General features: G+C 34.3%; 1 protein-coding gene across 2 annotated transcripts in view; it reads left to right on the top strand.

Moving 5' to 3' along the window:
• Window positions 1-19,596, top strand: part of LOC121410513 (ATP-binding cassette sub-family C member 9-like) — a 57,464-nt gene that overhangs the window by 18,847 nt on the left and 19,021 nt on the right. Inside the window, exons 5-18 of one of the 2 annotated variants that reach the window (XM_041602661.1) lie at window positions 576-761; window positions 1,440-1,592; window positions 1,886-2,041; window positions 3,944-4,078; window positions 6,020-6,182; window positions 7,572-7,612; window positions 8,540-8,788; window positions 9,904-10,059; window positions 10,545-10,623; window positions 10,951-11,056; window positions 16,126-16,387; window positions 16,924-17,061; window positions 17,340-17,565; window positions 19,476-19,487. In XM_041602661.1, the coding sequence (XP_041458595.1) occupies window positions 576-761; window positions 1,440-1,592; window positions 1,886-2,041; window positions 3,944-4,078; window positions 6,020-6,182; window positions 7,572-7,612; window positions 8,540-8,788; window positions 9,904-10,059; window positions 10,545-10,623; window positions 10,951-11,056; window positions 16,126-16,387; window positions 16,924-17,061; window positions 17,340-17,565; window positions 19,476-19,487 (2,062 nt within the window). The remainder of the gene's footprint in view (window positions 1-575; window positions 762-1,439; window positions 1,593-1,885; window positions 2,042-3,943; window positions 4,079-6,019; window positions 6,183-7,571; window positions 7,613-8,539; window positions 8,789-9,903; window positions 10,060-10,544; window positions 10,624-10,950; window positions 11,057-16,125; window positions 16,388-16,923; window positions 17,062-17,339; window positions 17,566-19,475; window positions 19,488-19,596) is intronic. The other variant, XM_041602662.1, reaches the window with a different exon arrangement.

The raw sequence follows: 19,596 nt of genomic DNA, 5'->3' as shown, positions 1-19,596 counted from the left end.
TGTGTCTAATGTTAGTAACACAATACATATAGCTTGGTCTAATTTTATTTTTTTCATGAAATGAAAAGGGATTGATTTAGAGTCCACAATATTTGGATAATCATCAATTTGATAATTCATTTGAATTTATCTTCAGACCAATAACACCAATAGTCAATAATCACAATAGTAGTACTTTTTCTGTTTCTGTTGAAGTAACTCCTATAGGAACTCAGCAGTACCATACCTTTCCAGGATTTGTAGTTCACTGCACCGACTGAAACGTCACTGAACTTAAGCATTCACAAAAATTTTGCCACAAGCATATCAAAAATACAACATGTAGTCTGATGACCACAAATATTGTATGTTTGATATACTTGGTTCAGGGGTTCCTATCATCAAACTATATGCCTCCCGAATTGAGTATGATAAGTGTACTACATGCAGATTAACATGTCACATGGTGTAAAATCATACATGTAGACCCTATGAGGAATGTAGATGATGTACAATAGCTTTGAAAATCTCATTGGTAATATTCACATTATGATCTGTTATATTTGCTAAAAGTTTTCTTTTCCCTTTTTTTTCAGGAAGAGAAGGCAAAGGTTGGGAAGAAACCAGGAATGTGGACTGTTTATCTTAAAGTGTATGGAAGGAGAAACTTCTGGGCAGCTCTTCTCAAATTGGTTGGTGATTGTATGGGATATATTGGACCTCTTGCAGTAGGAGGGATTACACTTTATGTTCAGAATATCACCACTGGCAATGAACCAAAGGTGAGAAAGTATTTCTCATAACATAACAAGTGAATTTTGAATTTAAAGAATGGGGATCAGGATTCACAAAATATTGTGGGCTTGTGAGCTTTCTCATATTTGAAGCAATTTGTTCTCAAATTTCTCCTGGAAAAAGCTATATGTAAAGTAAAGAAGGAAGGTAAGAAGTGTGGAGGAGCCGTGGTGTAGTGGTTCTGACTCTCGCCTTGTAAACAGAGGGACGTGTGCTTCAATCCCACCACGGTCTGGCGTCCTTTGGCAAGGCGTTAATCCACACTTTGGCACTCTTGACCCAGGTGCTAAATGGGTACCCGTGAGGATGTGGAAGTTATTGTCATTGTAGCTGTGTGTGCCTCACTAGTAACTGACTGGAATACTCCCCAGGGAGTGGAGGATGTGCACACTTTGTGCGGAAATAACTGACTGAATCCAATGACTGGGGTAATAATATATCTGTAAGGCGCTTAGACACACCGTTTCAACGTATTAAGCGCTATATAAAAGCGGATTATTATTAGTAAAGTATAAAATCCTTCATGTTGTGTAGGGTATTTAGATATTTTTATGGCTTCATAAAATCCATATTGAATATATACATTTTGTAAATTAATAAAACTGAAATAAAGTTTTTCGAAACATCAAATTCATTTAATTCCTTTTTGTACTTGATTTGTACAGAACATTGGTTTCATCACATTCTCAAACTTCTTTGCGAATGGTTTTGTCTTGGTGGGAGTTATGTTCTTTGCAGCTTCTATTAAGTTCTTGTGTCTTCAAACTCATTACCATTGGGTCATCTTGGAGAGTATGCACGTAAGGACAGCTATTCAGGTAAGCACATTCATCCCAAAGTTCCTCTTCATAATCTTTTGGGTTTTTTAAACATTAGCAATAAAGCTTGTGTAAATCATTGTTTTATTTAGTGATTGTTTGTCATATCTATTTCATAATTATACTTTTTAGCAAATATGATATTTGATACAGCTGTTGAAGAATTCAGTATTGTTTGTTGGTAAGAATGCCATTTTAATTATTAATTCTGTTTTTTTGTTTATACTGATCACTTAAAGCAATGCTTCAAAGATTGATTAATTTTCATTTCATGACTAATATCTTTGTTACAGACCATGGTTTATGAGAAGTCACTTCGTCTGTCTACCTATGCCACAACAGGTGGGATGATGACTATGGGACAGATTACCAATCACATGTCCACAGATGCCATGTCACTTCTCTTCTGCTTTCAAATGATGCATTACTGTTGGTCTATTCCTCTTCAGGTATTTGCATATTTTATTCAGTAAGATCAACCTCTAGCCCATGAAAATTAATCTTTTAACACAGTACCATTTCCCCATTTTATTCTGCTTTTAGAAGATGCATTACTGCCGGTCTATTACTCTTCGCGTAGACTAACATTAGCCCATGAATATCAATCTTTTGATACAGTATCATTGTCAAATTTTATGAAATCTACAATGGAGGATAACTTTTACTATTAATGATGGCTACTATTATAGTCTTGAATGTTGTTGGTTATTGGTGTCTTTTTTTACTGATATGTTGATCAAGAATCTCATTTTACTGTTCTGTTCCTGCCCATTATCAAATTAATTGATTCTTCCATAAACAGCTTCAGCCTTGTCTTGAATTTCCTGCATTTCTTGCTCTATCCCACTATCACCACAAACTGTGTAATAACACGAATGAAGCTTGACAGTATAAATATACTGTAGATCTCTAATAACAGCAGAGGAAGGATGAAGAAGATAGTAATGATTATCATTCAAGACATTTACCTTCCAAAATTACTTTTATGTTGGAGATGTACATTACTACTAATGTTGTGGGAAAAATATATAAATATTTGTGGTTATGAGAGGAGGCCTTCAGGAGTTCAGAGAGACAAATATCTCCAAGGAAATAATATCCAGTTATGTAACATTCTGTTGAGCAAGTTTGGTCGTGTTTTCAAAATCATGCACATTTCTTTATCAGAACAGAATATTTGTCTTCTCAAAACACTTTGTGGAAAGCTATTCCATCAACTGGCTTTTTACGAATGAACCTTAAAAATTTAAATTACAGTGCCACACATCAGACTGCAGAATAGTTGTATTTCAAAGAAGCTAAGTCTTAAACTAAGGGGTCATACAATCTGAATACTGCTTCTGATTAGAGGGGCATGGGGCTAATCATTGTCCCATCTTACTTCACAGATTTTAAGTTGAATGAATGGTGTATTCTTCTTTCCCTAATTTGTTTGGTGCCCTCCTTTTTAAACCCCTTCCCCTTCTTCTGCAGTGTTAACAGAACTAGATAGTGTGTGAACATTTCTGAATGTCATGCACAGTACAATTTCCCTTTTTGTACTTTTGGTGTTTGGTAAGACACCAGCAACACTAAAATTGGATATATGATAAATTTTAACTGATCATGATAAGGATATTTCTATGATTGTGTAGGATGGTTATTTTGTCATTTTACTATTTTGTTAATTTCCTTTGACTTGTGTTTTCTTCAGGTGTTTTACATTTCTGTTCTGTCTAGACTTTAGTTCATTTGCATTTCTTTTCAGCACTGCCCTTGCAGTCTGGACTTAGGTTATTTGAGTTTAATGATATTCAGTTGTCATTCATTCATTCTACTCTGAATGCCTTTCCTCTGTTTCTCTTTTGTCATCTTCATTCCTTCTCTATTCTCTTTTCAGGTGTTCCACTCATTCCATCCCTCACCTGACTCCTTAGTTTCTACTTCCATTATTACATAATCACCAGACATCTTTGTCATCTCATCTCATTCCTTATTGGTTTATCTTATGAATTGGGTTCTTACATTTTAGTTTGATCCTTCCATTTTCTTTAGTTTGATTGGTTGTTATTTCTGATTTAAATATTCATGTAAATTATAGAATGATTTGATTTTAGCTGAGGCAAAGCAGCCCAGACATTAAACAGTGCACTACCAGACTTCTTCGGTTACAGTTCTATTTATTTGCATCTTAGTTTCACTATTTCCCCTTCAGTTTGATAATTGAGTTTGCTGACTTAGAACTTTATTTTCTACCTCTAAACCTATAATTTTCTGAACCTTACAATTGGATATATTTGGATGGGCAAATCACAATTCTGTGTATATCAAAGAAAGAGAAACACATTTTTCATGTTTTTGTCCTGCACCAGATCACTGTGACATTAGTGTTGCTGTACCAACAACTTGGATTATCTGCATTGCTTGGGTCTGCAGTGTTTGTTTTCCTGCTACCATTCCAGATGAAGATTGCTAGTCTCATGTCCAAACTCCAAAAGACAACCCTTGTAAGTAAAACCAGCATCATGATTTAGATTCTTTGTGACTTTTGTGTACTTTATCTCAATTTATTTTTGTTTTCCCAAATTAAATTGCAAAGCCTAGGTGAAATTGTTTATAAATTATACTGAAGATGCTTCAAAGGCAAATTTTAGTCTATTTGCTTGTTTTTTGTTTCACCTGCATAGCAGAGTGAGACTATAGGCGCCGCTTTTCCGAAGTGTTTGAAATGACATCAAAACTTAGAAAGTATATGGACCTAGTTCATGAAACTTGGCCATAAGGTTAATCAAGTATTACTGAACATCCTATTAGTTTCATGTCACATGACCAAGGTCAAAGGTCATTTTAGGGTCAATGAACTTAGACCATGTTGGAGGAATCAACATCAAAATCTTAACCTGAGGTTGAGTTTTTGAAATGTCATAACTTAGAAAGTATATGGACCTAGTTCATGAAACTTGGACATAAGGTTAATCAATTATCACTGAACATCCTGCATGAGTTTTATGTCACATGACCAAGGTTAAAGGTCATTTAGGGTCAATGAACTCTGGCCGAATGGGGGTATCTGTTGAATTCCCATCATAATTTTGGAAGTTTATGGATCTGATTCATGAAACTTGGACATAATAGTAATCAAGCATCACTGAAAATTTTGTGCAAGTTTCAGGTCTCATGATTAAGGTCAAAGGTCATTTAGGGTCAATGAACTTTGGCCGAATTGGGAGTATCTGTTGAATTACCATCATAACTTTGAAAGTTTATTGGTCTAGTTCGTTAAACTTGGACATTAGAGTAATCAAGTATCACTGAACATCCTGTGCGAGTTTCAGGTCACATGATCACGGTCAAAGGTCATGTAAGGTCAATGAACTTTGGCCGAATTGGGGGTTTTTGTTGAATAACCATCATAATTTGTAAGTTTATTGGTCTTGTTCATAAAGAGTGGACATAAGAGTAACCATGTATCACTCAAGATCTTGTGCGAGTTAGAGTAGTTTTCAAGGTCAGCACTGCTGCTATATTGAGCCGTGTGATGCAGGTGAGACGGCCAGAGGCATTCCACTTGTTTTTTCTTTATGTTATCACAAACTTGCTCTACCTCAGTATTAACCTGTTTGGATATGTATCTCTGTTGCATTTGAAGTTGACATCCCCCCTCATGTTGGAGTATTGAGCATTTGAAACCAGGCAAGACAAGATTTTTCTCTTGCTGTTGAAATGACACGAACCAGTGTTAAATCTTGTGAGCTTTAGATTTCTTATTTCATACACCCAGAAAGGATCTCATAAAAAGTATGTCATAAAAAAATTGAATTATTCAACAAAAACCTTGAATTCTCAAGCTGCAAACCAAGCAGCAGAGCTGTTCTTTAATGAAGTCAGACTGGTGCAATCCAACATCGTATGAACTATATGTGTAAGTTTCTCGTAAATTTAAGACCCATTTGTATCTTGTCCCATATATGCTGTTCCCTGATACTGGTGTATTAGGCACTTCTGGAAACAGAAGGTTCAGTTGCATGAGATTTGCACATCAGATATTCAATTAATTTGTCGGATGAAATGAAAATGATTATGGTAAATTTTTAATTGCCAACATTAGTAACTCCTTTAGATTTGGCTAAAATATCAAAGGTATAAACAATGGTTCTTAAAGCATGGTTTGAAGGGATAACATTGAAAATTCACTCACATTAGACTTCCATTTACATTTATGCATAATACACATCGTGCTGTCTACAATGAATAATCATAATGTCGCATGTCCATGTCAGTAGATATGAAATGTGATCGTTTGAGTTACAAGGGGATTTACAAGAATTAAAAGAATTTTCCAGAATATGTGAGTGAATATCAGATATGATATGTATCATAGAAGCCATACAATATAAAATATCCATAAATTCTTAACATCTTAATTTGAATTCTATTTCCTTTATCAGCACTATTCTGACACTCGTCTTAAGTTGTCCAATGAGATGTTGCAGGGTATCAAACTCTTGAAGTTGTATGGATGGGAGGAACTTTACTGTAGTGCTATTGAGACAGTGAGGACCAATGAACTGTGGGCTATGTTTAAGATCAATGGCAATATTGTTGCTACAAGTAAGACTTCTCACTTTTTGTAATATCACAGATAACATACTATTTAGCATGTGCATAATATTGTGATTAAGTTTAACTGTAGGGTTTTTATATTTACCAAAGGACAATATACAAAATACAATCATACCAATTCATGCACCTTCAAGCAGTGTATTTTGAACTTAGTGTTGGAGTTTAAAGGACAACCCCACCCAACATAAAGTTCATTTGAATAGAAGAGAAAAATCAAACGAGCATCACACTGAAAATTTCATCAAAATCATATGTAAAATAAGAAAGTTAAGACATTTTAAAGCTTCGCTTAATTTCACAAAACGGTTAAATGCACATCCTGGTCGATATACAAAATTTGGAGACTGATGACGTCATCCACTCACTATTTCTTTTGTATTTTATTATATGAAATATGAAAAATTATAATTTTCTCCTCCAGTGAAACAACAATTAATTCCTCCATGAACATATAGAATTAGCATTGTTTAAAGGAAACCAAAACCCAAGAAGAGAAGTAATCTTATTGGAAAGCTAAAATGAGAGGAACAATTTTAAATAAAGTTTAATCAAAATCGGTTATGAAATAAGCAAGTTATGGGAGTTTGAAAACTCTTGTTGATGTACTTTCTATGGGCATCCTCAAATTGGCAAACGTGCTTTAAAATGGCTGATTTTGTGGACAACTCTCCATTTGTTTTGTACACAAATTTTCAGATTTTCTTCATTATCTTTCAAATTGCATCTTGCCTGCTTCTGAGCACAACATATGTCATGTGAAAATATAAACCGTATATGTCATGGTCAGGAGGAGATAATGTGAAATATGCTTCTCTTCTGGGGTTTTGGTTTCCTTTAATACCATATGGTTCAGTCAAGTTGGTCCTTATTGTCAAATCTGTAAAAAATGAAATGTGTAATTCAAACAATAGAAAACAAAAGTGAGTGAGGGATATCATCGACCGTCTCATTTGCATGCCACTGAGTTGTGCATATCACTCTTTTGTGAAAAATAAGCAAACTTTAAAATGCCATAACTTTCTTATTTTACATCCGATTTTAAAGAAATTTCATCGTTATGCTAGTTTGATTTTTCTCTATTTATTCAAATCAAACATTTTTCTGGGGTGGACTTGATCTTTAAATTTTCCAATTCAATAAATGATATATTCTAAAAGTATTCAAATGAATTAGATTGCTTTTATATACATCAATAAACTTTATATGACAAACCAGAGGGTTTGGTATTTATTACTTTAGATGTTAACTCTCATCTTTCTGACAAACATCATCTGAATATTGGACATCTGAACTTTGAAATACCTACTTATAAGTTGTTTATTTTATATATAAAATTATTGATTTCAAAATTCTTTTTTTTTTCAATTCTCTGTTCAGTCTTTATAACATCAACTGGACCCATTCTTGTGACACTTATAGTAAGTATCATCCTAGAGATTGTTACATTTATTAAACTGTTTTTATCAAGTTTATTTTACATGTATATAGTCTAGAACTATCATATATACAGTGGCAGCTGGCAGGGTTTTTTATTTTCTTTTTGTCATTTTTAATTTTATATCTCAGAGCAGCAAAATGAAAAACATCCACAGCAAAAATTTGGTAAGAATCGGTTCACCAAGGTCAAGATATGACCACATGATGTATTATTAGCCTGATTCTAAATGCCTAGAACTAGGCCAATAATACATTGAAACTAATGCTCCTGTGAGATGTGATGTAAGAACAAAGAAATGCAAAATCTTGGGTTTATTTGATGTCCTTTAATTTGGTACTCTCTATCTCCCTGTCTGATAATGGTGTCATGTTATTTCTTATTAATCAAATATTGATGATGTAATATCAAATATGCCAGCTCTATAAGTCAACAAATATGGCCAAGTGATGAAGAAAATCTGTAATTACATTCTTAAGCTATTCATTATAAATGGTTAAATGGTTTTGTTTTCTTAAAAATAGGATTAGTTTTTTTTATAGATTAAATAGTTGATAAGTATTTGATAATTGATATAAATTGAATATTTAGGAAAATCACATTTTTATCAATATCACAAAAATCAAGTAATAAATAGAACAGAGATAATGACTGCTTGTGACTCCTCGTATACCGTTAAAAGGTATATCATGCATTCATGAGAAAAGGCATGGCTTTCAACAATAGCAATTGTATTGAAGAAAGATGTTATCATATTCTGGGAATAGATTATTAGACCACTTCCTTCTAAGGCTCCCATACATTATTATTTTTTCCCAAGTTCAAGGCAAATAGGAAGTGTGTATTAGTGTTTGTTTGTTGATGGGATCAAAACGTATATTTGAAGACAATACAAATATTTATTTTGCAGTCATTTGGAACCTACACCCTTTTCACTGGGAAACCTCTTCTTCCTGATGTGGCCTTTGCCTCACTATCTTTCTTCAATCAACTCACCATACCACTGTTCTTATTGCCTATGACCCTTGCTGTCATGGTCAATGCAGTGGTCAGTTCCAACCGTTTGCTCAACTTCTTCCTTGCCCCTGAAGTGGAAACTGCTGCTACTGCTGATGTGCTAAGGGAGGATACATACCATGATGGTGAAGATAATGGCCAGGTAACCACTATATGCTAAATATGTAGGGGAAGGCGGGGTAAGTTGAGCATAGGGCAAGTTGAGCCACCAGCCCCAGGCCAATAATGAATGAGTCAGACATTGTGGTGGTGTCATGTATTGATGACCCATAGCATAACCCCTAACCCCACCACATTGTTTTCAATTTTGAAACAAAAAGTAGTTTTTTAGAGGGAAAAATATGAATTTCAGCCAAAAAAGTAAAAAAGAGTGTGAAATAGATAAGTGCTTTATAAACACACACATCTTTAAATATAATAAAGACATGATAACTACATTATTAGTCCAGGTATGGATCTTCATTCTTGTCATAGTCTTTTATATGATGGATGCATAATAAATGTGTGGATACAAAATTATCGCACTAAGTTCGGACTGGGGTAAGTTGAGCCATGGTAATTCCTATGGTAATGTATCTTAAAAAACAAACAAACCATAAAAATCGATTGAAATGCAGGCTGAAAGGAGCAAATTTACATGACTGCTCTTTTCCTTTTAAAGGATGTTAGTATTTATAGAGAATTAGCAAGTGAAAAGACTTTAAACAAAAAATTGACATGCTGGTTCTCCCCTCATACATTTTGTACATAGTTTTTGTGGCTCAACTTACCCCAGAAGGTGGCTCAAACTTACCCCATATATGGGGCAAGTTGAGCCATTTGACATCGCTTTTTTCAAAGGTCACAATGACTTTCAGTGTGGGGATAGAAAATTATAGGTGGAAAATATTTCTGAAGAATTGAATTTTAAGGCAAGGTACTTATTTCGACAAGATTATTAATCATATCAATTCTAACATGCAAAAAGCAAAAACTGTCACAACTTACCCCGCCTTCCCCTACATGTTTGTAAGATATGAATGTTTAATATGCACAACAAGCCCGTAGATTTGTCAAATCAATGAATTACAATTCAGATATTATAGATATACCTGGGGTGATCAATAAAGCTGCTTGTAAAGTTATCTAGGACTGCCCAAACAACTTTAAAATGAATTGCATGAATAGCATTATGAAAGAAACTCCTTAATTTCTGACAATGATGCTAAATCATAGAATATATGGCATGCAGTACTTTTAATTTGTTGTCATCATTAGGTTCCTGCTGTTGGTTTCCGACAACCTTCGACCAGTGAGAAATCATCGCTGCTGCAGAATGAAGATACATCGCACAAATATGGATATGGATCAGTTGATCGCCTATCAAGGTTAGAGGTGGCACCCAGTCCAATCCCTGATGATGTAGCTGTTAAGGTATGAAATCCTATTTGCTGCTGTACATCCCAGGTAGAAAGAATGGAATAAACACATACACAGAATTAATTCAAATCAATTGAGTTGGAGCATGTGAAATATATTGTAAATGAGCTCATTTAAAATTTAGGTCTATCAGAAAAGAATGGTAAAGAAAGTGGAAGAGAAAAGATGGAAACACCATGGGTTAAGAAGTTAAGACTTTCATGAATCTCTAAACATTGAAGCTTGGAGTGAGCAGTACAAGTGCAAGAGAATATTACAATACTGATATGCGTACATTTCTCTGAAGGATATAATTATAACAGAATTTTAGTTAGGTTGATTGTTGACATTAAGATATATGGGATATTGATATTTGAGAGAGGGAGTGTTGTGATGTTATAAAAACCTGTTGTGAAAGGAAAAATGACAATTTTAAGAACAAATGATGATGATAATACTTGATGTAATTGTGAGAAAATGAATGTTTGTTTCATTTATAGCTTGTGAATGCAAGTTTCACATGGGATTCAGATAGCAACCTTCCTATCATATCTCGAGCTAATGTGGAGATCCCAGCAGGTAAGCATTTATTGAATAATTAAAATAAATAAAAAATTTCATGAAATTTGTAAGTATACATACCATCACAAACTTTCTGTATACTGTATTTGATAGATTCATACATTTCACAGTGTTTTTTAAGGATATTCTTGTGGGAAACTCAATGACATGTATATTCAGAGAGCTAATTCTACTCACCAGTATACTATCTTTCAACAGGAAATCAACTAGCAACAATTGTCATTTTTTTTTTTACATTAGTTGGTTAATCAGTATAATTTTTGTATATTTTCTGTGTATATCCATGAAATATGTGAATTTGATTTTGGTTCTTTCTTTTTTCAGGTAAACTAACAATGGTAGTTGGTCAAGTGGGAAGTGGAAAGTCATCACTTATTTCAGCTATTCTTGGGGAGATGACAACAATGAGTGGAAGTGTTATGTTTGGCAGGTTTGTTATTTTGTTCTATATTGCACAGGTATTCTTATTTGATGTTGGAAATATTCTGGTGACGATCGTCTAACTGTTCAAAATGCTATGACCTTTGCAATAACCTTAACAATGCGGTTGATAACAAACTCTGTTACATCATAAACCTTGCAGGTATTTCTTGTTTGAGACAAAAAAATCATGAAAAATTCCAAATACATAGGCCCAGAAGTTATATTCTACAAAGTTAAACACCTGTACTGTGGTTTGAACAAAATGTATAACTGATAGTGAACGAACACTAATGTAAATACAATATGATCATGGATATGACCGTTACAGTTAAATTAAGAAAAAGAATGACTTGCTGCATGTCATATGTGCATTAACCAGGGAAACAAAGTTGTAATACTTTCAGTCATTTGTCCTGTGGAAGTGGACACTTGAGGCCTTTGCACATAAAATACACTGTGGGTTGGTACCAGGTCCATTCTGGTACATGGTTATTTATTTCAAGTCTGAAATCAATATTTTGTTTTAAGTAGTCCAAAAGAATTGTTCACTCCTAATATATAGGGGAAGGCGGGGTAAGTTGAGCATAGGGGCAAGTTGAGCCACCCGCCCCAGGCCAATAATGAATGAGTCAGACATTGTGGTGGTGTGATGTATTGATGACCCATAGCATAACCCCTAACCCCACCACATTGTTTCCAACTTTGAAACAAAAAGTAGTTTTTTAGAGGGAAAATATGAATTTCAGCCAAAAAAGTAAAAAAGAGTGTGAAATAGATAGGTGCTTTATAAACACACAGGTCTTTAAATATAATAAAGATATGATAACAACATTATTAGTCCAGGTATGGATCTTCATTCTTGTCATAGTCTTTTATATGATGGATGCATAATAAATGTGTGGATACAAAATTATCGCACTAAGTTCGGACTGGGGTAAGTTGAGCCAAACAGCATGGGGCAAGTTGAGCCATGGTAATTCCTATGGTAATGTATCTTAAAAACAAACAAACCATAAAAATCGATTGAAATGCAGGCTGAAAGGAGCAAATTTACATGACTGCTCTTTTCCTTTTACAGGATGTTAGTATTTATAGAGAATTAGCAAGTGAAAAGTCTTTAAACAAAAAATTGACATGCTGGTTCTCCCCCATACATTTTGTACATAGTTTTTGTGGCTCAACTTACCCCAGAAGGTGGCTCAAACTTACCCCATATATGGGGCAAGTTGAGCCATTTGACATCGTTTTTTTCAAAGGTCACGATGACTTTCAGTGTGGGGATAGAAAGTTATATATAGGTGGAAAATATTTCAGAAGAATTAAATTTCAAGGCAAGGTACTTATTTCGACAAGATTATTAATCATATCAATTCTAACATGCAAAAAGCAAAAACTGTCACAACTTACCCCGCCTTCCCCTATGGTTACCGTAATGGTAACATGAAGGATTGCTGTCTCAGCATTTTGATTTTAAAACACAGTACCCCAGACAGTGACAAAGACTTTACATTGGGGTATGCCTCTATTCATAATAATCTGCATTCTGTAAACATGAACAATCTCTGATATCATATCTAATGATGATTGTTCCGTTTTGTGACTTGGCATGTTGGTTGGTTTTTATTCACCATTAATAATGCATAAATGTAAACAAAATAAACATTACATGATCAAATAATTAAAAACAACATAACAAATTAACAATATAACAGTAATGAAGCTTACAATGCATGTAATACAGACGTAGGGATAGACCCGTTTCAGATTGGCTATTAATAGCCAACCTGTTCTTTCCCAGGGTCCCTAAAATAAATTAAAATTACAATATGAAAATTACAAATAAATACATGTATAACAAATCAATGTAAAAAATGTATAAGAATGGATAAATGAACTCATGGAGCAAGTTCACAATACCCCCCCCCTCCCCCGACAGTCCTAACATAGAGGTAGAGGTAATTTGTTATATAATTTCCCACAACGAAATTGAAATGTCTTGCCTAGAGTATCATGAATTTCACATACTGGTCAGTGCTCAGACAGTTAAGATTTTAAAATGATCCTACCTGCACGGTTTTTGTAACATGCTCAAACAAACAAAAGCAAGTTTTTGTAACATGCTCAAACATGATTTAGTCAAAGAAGACCAAATTATGTCTGCATAGTCAAAATGTGGCAATATTACAGCCTTATATGAAAGATTTAGACTTATTCAAAAAAGAACTCAGTCTACCAAGAAAACTGATTATCTTACTAACTTTTTTGCAAAGGTTCAAAATATGATTATTCCATTTTAGTTCAAAATCAATATTAATACCAAGGTATTTTATAGATTTAACCTGTTCAATAGGAATAACTTGAATTTTAAGATAATGTATTATGTTTCTGAATCATATGTTTTGTACCAACCAACGAACACACAGTTTTGGTAGAGTTTATTTTTAATCTATTTTGCCACATCCAATTTTTCAAAGAATTTAATTCACGTTGTAAAGTATTTTGAACCGAAATGGGATCTTTATCAGAATAATAGATTACGGTATCATCTGCGTAAAGGTGTACTGATTTATTGATACACATAGGTAAGTCATTTATAAAAAGAAGGAAAAGGATTGGACCCAAGATGGATCCTTGCGGCACCCCATGAGAGATGTCAGATGAGAGTGATCCATCGATCATTGTTACAATATTTCTATTACTTAAATAGCTATGAAACCATTCCAATGATTTCCCATCAATCCTAACATAAGACTTGAGTTTACACAACAGAATATCATGGTTGACAAAGCTTTCTGCAGATCAACCGAAAGAACTCCCGTATAGTATCCTTTATCAAGAGACATTAGTAAGTCATCCGTAACTTGTATCAAAGTAGTATTTGTGGAGTGGTTTGCTCTAAAACAAGATTGATGTGAAGTAAGAATCTCCTTTTCATTCAAATATTTGACAAGCTAGCGTTGTACCACTCGTTCCAATAATTCAGAGACCACAGGTAAAAGTGAGATTGGTCAGTAGTTGTCGGGATTCATTTTATCTCATTTCTTTAGTAGTGGTATTATTTTAGCAATTTTCCACCTATATAGTTGGCACAATCCCCAAATAAATTGACCTATTTATAATGTCAAGCTTTTCACAATGTCGGGGCCACATAATTTTAATATGTACGAACTTATTCCGTCATTGCCAACTGATTTCTTATCTTTCAAAATTGTTATCTCACACAATACATTGTTACGAGTTAGGGGCGATAACTCAAATGTACAGTTTTTATTACGGCTATTATTACAACTTGATACAAAACTGGTGTCAACCATATCACTTCTATCAAGACAATTTTGGGCAACATTTGCAAAATGTGAATTGAATCTTAATAATAATAATAATAATAATAATAATAATAATAATAATAATAATAATAATAATAATAATAATAATAATAATAATAATAATAATAATGATAATAATAATAATAATAATAAAGGTATATTTACCCAGGGTAGCCACTTCGGTTCCGAAAACTGTTCTCCCAGCAGGCCCTGCTATTATTGCCCGGCTAAGCTAGGCTACCTTCTCGGTGCACACAGCTTTTTGAGGAATTACTTCCTGCCGGTACCCATTTACCTCACCTGGGTCGAGTGCAGCACAATGTGGATGAATTCCTTGCTGAAGGAAATTACGCCATGGCTGGGCGTAATTTTTTCAAAAAAATTTTCAGCCAAGACTTTAGTATTATCAATCTTGTTAAACTGTTCTTCGATTTATTTGGTAGTAGAGACTTGAGTATATCCCATGTATTTGTTTTACCCTTACAATCTTGAATCAACTCAGAATATTAACTCTTTTTTGTCTTCTTTATTGCATATGTAACTTTATTTCTCAGTCTTCTGTAGTTTATCCAATCTTCCTCTAATTTACTTTCCTTACCTTGCGAGTATGTAAAGGCATGTGCTTGTTAACTACTGCCATAACAAGTCCCTCAAATTTACAAACAGCTTCATCAACGTCATTATATTCTTCTATGTCAGACCAATTCTGCAATTTAATGTCTTCTCGAAAAGCATTCACATCGAGGCCTTTTATCTTTCTATAGCTGACTAGGTTCACATGATTGTTATTGTCATCAGGTCCTACATTTAAGCATAAATGACTCAATGAATGGTCGCTGAATCCAACATCAATGACATGCCATTCTTTTCCATTTTTTTACAATGTCAATGTTGTTACATAACATATGATCTAACAGAGAGCGAGAATTTATAGTGACTCTGGTAAATTGTGTCGTATTAATCTGATGCAAGTCAAAAACATATTAATCAGATTGTACTTACTACATTGTAAAGTACTTAAACCATGAAAAATGTTAGAATTTATGTCGCCAATTATTAAAATATTGCAATCATGCCCCTGAATTGATGACAGCATAACTTCATACAAATCTAAAATATCATTGCCTGCATTGGGAGGTCTATATCAGTTAATAAAGAATAAGGGTTTGCCCTTTTTAAAATCTATCTTCAAAACTATTGACTCCAAAAGGCTGGGAGCTTCTAACTGGGTGAAATCAAGATTATCACAAATATAAATCGCCACTCCACTACCATTTCTACTGCGATCTTTTCTGATTATACAAAAATTATCTACTTGAATTTCTACATTCGAGACACTATCATCAAGTCGAGTTTCATTTAAAGCTATTATATGAAAATTGTCTTGACATAAAAGGTATTTCATCTCATCAAAATGCTTGAGAAAATTAATGACATTTAGATGCACACAATTGAGGCCATTGTTATCAATGAATTTTGAATTAATTTAATTTCCATCGTTTTTTGTACGTTCCTCTTCATGTGGCCTGCAAGGTAAATCCGTAACATTATAAAAAGCCATGTCATGTGAATTGGGAAAGGAAAGTACAATTATACACAGAACGCTTGGGTTATCCCACCTTTATGTTAGTTCCAATCCGTGAATTTTTACTTGATCAAAACCAATCTATTCCATACAAACTTAGTCAATCTGGTTCTGTGAAGATGAGAGAATATGAATATTCTTTTCGTTAACCCCTCTTTCTTTCAGTAAGAGTAGCATTGCTTATGCTGCCCAGAAAGCCTGGCTGCTCAATGCATCTCTCAAAGACAACATCATATTCAACAATGAGTTTGAGAGCAGACGATACCGTAAGGTGCTCAAGTCCTGTGCATTGGAACCAGACATCGAGATCCTTCCTGGAGGGGATCAAACAGAGATTGGTGAAAAGGGTATCAACCTCAGCGGAGGTCAAAAACAGAGGGTCAGTGTGGGAAGAGCAATGTACTCCAACAGAGATATCATCATCCTGGTAAGAAAGAGCTCAGATCATCCTTCCCCCAATACCATGCACTCAGCCAATTTATCAAGATTATATTAAAAGTTCATTCACAAGTTGTATTGTTGGTGAACCGTGAAGGCACTGTTAAAATAGAATATTTTTTTTGATAATGATGAAATTTGTACAAATGACGTATGTTTGGCCTTAAATTTACAATCATGAACAATGACCAGTAACCAACTGCAGTGAAGGTTAGTAGCATAGTGTTATTGTTCGAAGAGAAATTAACTTTTTATGATTGTTCTTTTTAGATTTATAAGTCAGGATAATTGTTTTGCGAATGCCATTAAAGCTATCATTTACAAAATTTACCAGACAGTTATTGCCATTGATTGTGGAGGTTTCAGCTGAGGCTGATCTTAAACCTGTTAATTTAAGCGATGTGGCATAAAGCCAGGTTTGCATGCCAAAGTATATAATCCATTGAAATTTGATTGGCTTAGAACAAATGATTATTAGTGATTTTATGTTCCATTACGTTACTTGTTTGTTGTTTCTTTACACAGGATGATCCATTGTCTGCCCTTGATGTTCATGTTGGTAAGACACTGTTTGAAGAAGGCATCATGAACCTGCTCATCAAAAACAACCAGACAGTTATCTTGGTTACACATCAGCTTCAGTACCTACAAGAGGCTGACAAGGTAGTACCCTTTTTCTTGGTTTTGACCTCTCTCTTAAAAATGCAACAACAACAGAAGTAAGAAGAAGAAGGAAACACGTGAAACGTGTCTTTTATTTGTCATTTTTATTCTTTACAGGTCAGAAAATGTATATCTGGATTGTAAAATTTTAGTCTGCCGTGTTTATATTATGTACCACACGTTATAAATTACCAATACCATTAATACCATCTAGACAGGCAAAGCTAGCTCATGTTGATATAAAAAAAAATTCTCAACATTTTCTATGATATGAATAGATCTTAGTGATGAAGGATGGTCGTATTGAGCATCAGGGTACGATGGAAGAGATAGGTGAAACTGATCCTACACTCTATAACAGCTGGAAAGAAGCCATCAACCAAGTATCAGAGGTAGAGGCAGACCCATCTGGTAATGAATCTGAATCAGAGACTGAACGTAAGAAGCTCAAAAGACAAATCTCAAGGCAGATGACCGTAGAGGAAGAAGAAAAGAAGAAAGCTGGTGAGTCATACATCTTACCATTTACTTTGATACATCAGCTTAGAAAAATACAGTTAGACAGTTTCATCCAGTTTTGTGAACAAACATTTTATTACTGACTTGGAATTAGTAAACAATCAGTAGTTTTTGTTCCCAAGATTATGTACCTTGCTTAACTCTAAAAATGATGGGGGTGTAGAATCCATGGTAAATTGCCATTTCGTCTACTGCCAACTTGACCACTCACCACATGGTCTACCTTCATCGTGGAGCGTTGTGGCCCAGTGGATTTTAGTTATCGGACTTTGAAACAGAGGGTCGTGGGTTCGAATCCCAGCCATGGCGTAATTTCCTTCAGCAAGAAACTGATCCACAATGTGCTGCACTCAACCCAGGTGAGGTAAATGGGTACCGGTAAGAAGTAATCCCTTAAGAAGCTGTGTGCGCTATGAACGCCTAGCTTAGCCGGGTAATATAGGAGCGCCTTGAGCACCTAAACAAGGTGGATATGTGCGCAATATAAATATCCTATATTATCTAGTCTGCATCAACATTTCGTCTAACAACCATTTGGTCGAGTAAACATTTGGTCCAATCATCACTTCGTCTAATCACCAGTTCGTCTCATAACCAGTTGGTTTAATATCAATTTTATTTTTATTCATCTTGCCCAATCAACACTAAGTCCAATTAGACCGTGTGGTATATGGACTAAAAGGCTATTGGACCAATCGGTTAATAGACAAAATGGTGATTAGACTATTAGGATAATGGACAAACTGATATTAGACCAAATGATATTTAGATGAGTTGGTAATTTGACGAATTGGCATTAGACCAATGGAAATGAACAGAGTCTATCCCCTACATGTCTCGCACAAAGATGCCGCTGTGACGTTCAATGACTTTTGCCTATAGAAAAAGATGCACATGATTCTTTAGACAATTAGTAACATCCAGATATGCATTTCAAAGTTATGTAATGTACGTTCACACATCAAACAAAACTGGCATATAAATATTTCATTTGCAAATTCAATTCAAATTATAATATTGCTAAATTCATTTATGTTTGATTATTTTTGTTTTTTTATGAAACAAATCGAGGCCCATATAATTTGATGTGTATGATACTAGGATGGATCCCAGGAAGCCTATCCATTTTGAAGTCAAAAAGTCAAAGTCGAGTTCATGGTGTCATGCATTCATCAGACCCATCTGAAGTCCTTGTAAACGCACTAACTTCAGTTTAACTGGAGCTAGGCTCATATGATTTGGTTTGTTTGATACTAGCATGGATCCCAGGGAGCCTGTTGATTTATAGGTCAAAAGGTCAAAGGTCAAGTCGCCACCTTCCACTTTTCGTGCTTGACAAATATCTCCATTTTCTTTGTTACAGGCAGGCGTATTTTGTGCTCGACATAGCGACACTCTTGTTAAGTTATGATCAAAACAAATTTTTATAATGAATTTCATTTAAAAAAACACACAAAAACTTGCAAAAACAGGAATAACTCAGGCTTTTTAAAAGAATGAAATATATGAGAATTTCTATTTGAATTCATGTGTTATGTTTTAATTTGGCAAGGACATGTATACTGAGAGAGAGTCAAATAATGAGTACACTATTAAATTAACACTTGTTAAATTATGATCACAGCATTAATCAGCTCTTCATGGGTTCATTAATTGACATAAAAGAGTGTCATGATTAATGCTATGTAACCTTGCTAATAAGCTTGAAGTCTGTACACTGCCTAAAGCAAACAGTTTTTAACCAGGGTTTAAGGCAATTGATTCAAACCTTGTTTATTGATAGCACCATTGAATTACCTGATTTATGCTCTCTGTTGCTTTCTCCTTCATCTACTTTATTTTAACTGCAATATTGTCCTACGTTCTTTCATATTCTGTTTAAATCTTTCAAACAGTGGAGAATATAAGTGAGTATAGTGTTGTTGCATCATGACCTGCCTTGAAGCCTGCATGCCTTGGATATTGGATATATTGTTGTAATTCTTTTTTCCCTACCCCCAGTTTGTTTTTGTCTTG

This window comes from Lytechinus variegatus, chromosome 3, assembly GCF_018143015.1.
Source record: "Lytechinus variegatus isolate NC3 chromosome 3, Lvar_3.0, whole genome shotgun sequence".
In the NCBI taxonomy this organism is placed as follows: Eukaryota; Metazoa; Echinodermata; class Echinoidea; order Temnopleuroida; family Toxopneustidae; genus Lytechinus; species Lytechinus variegatus.
The sequence above is the reverse complement of the archived record's forward strand: the minus strand, read 5'-3'. Positions and strand labels throughout refer to the sequence as shown.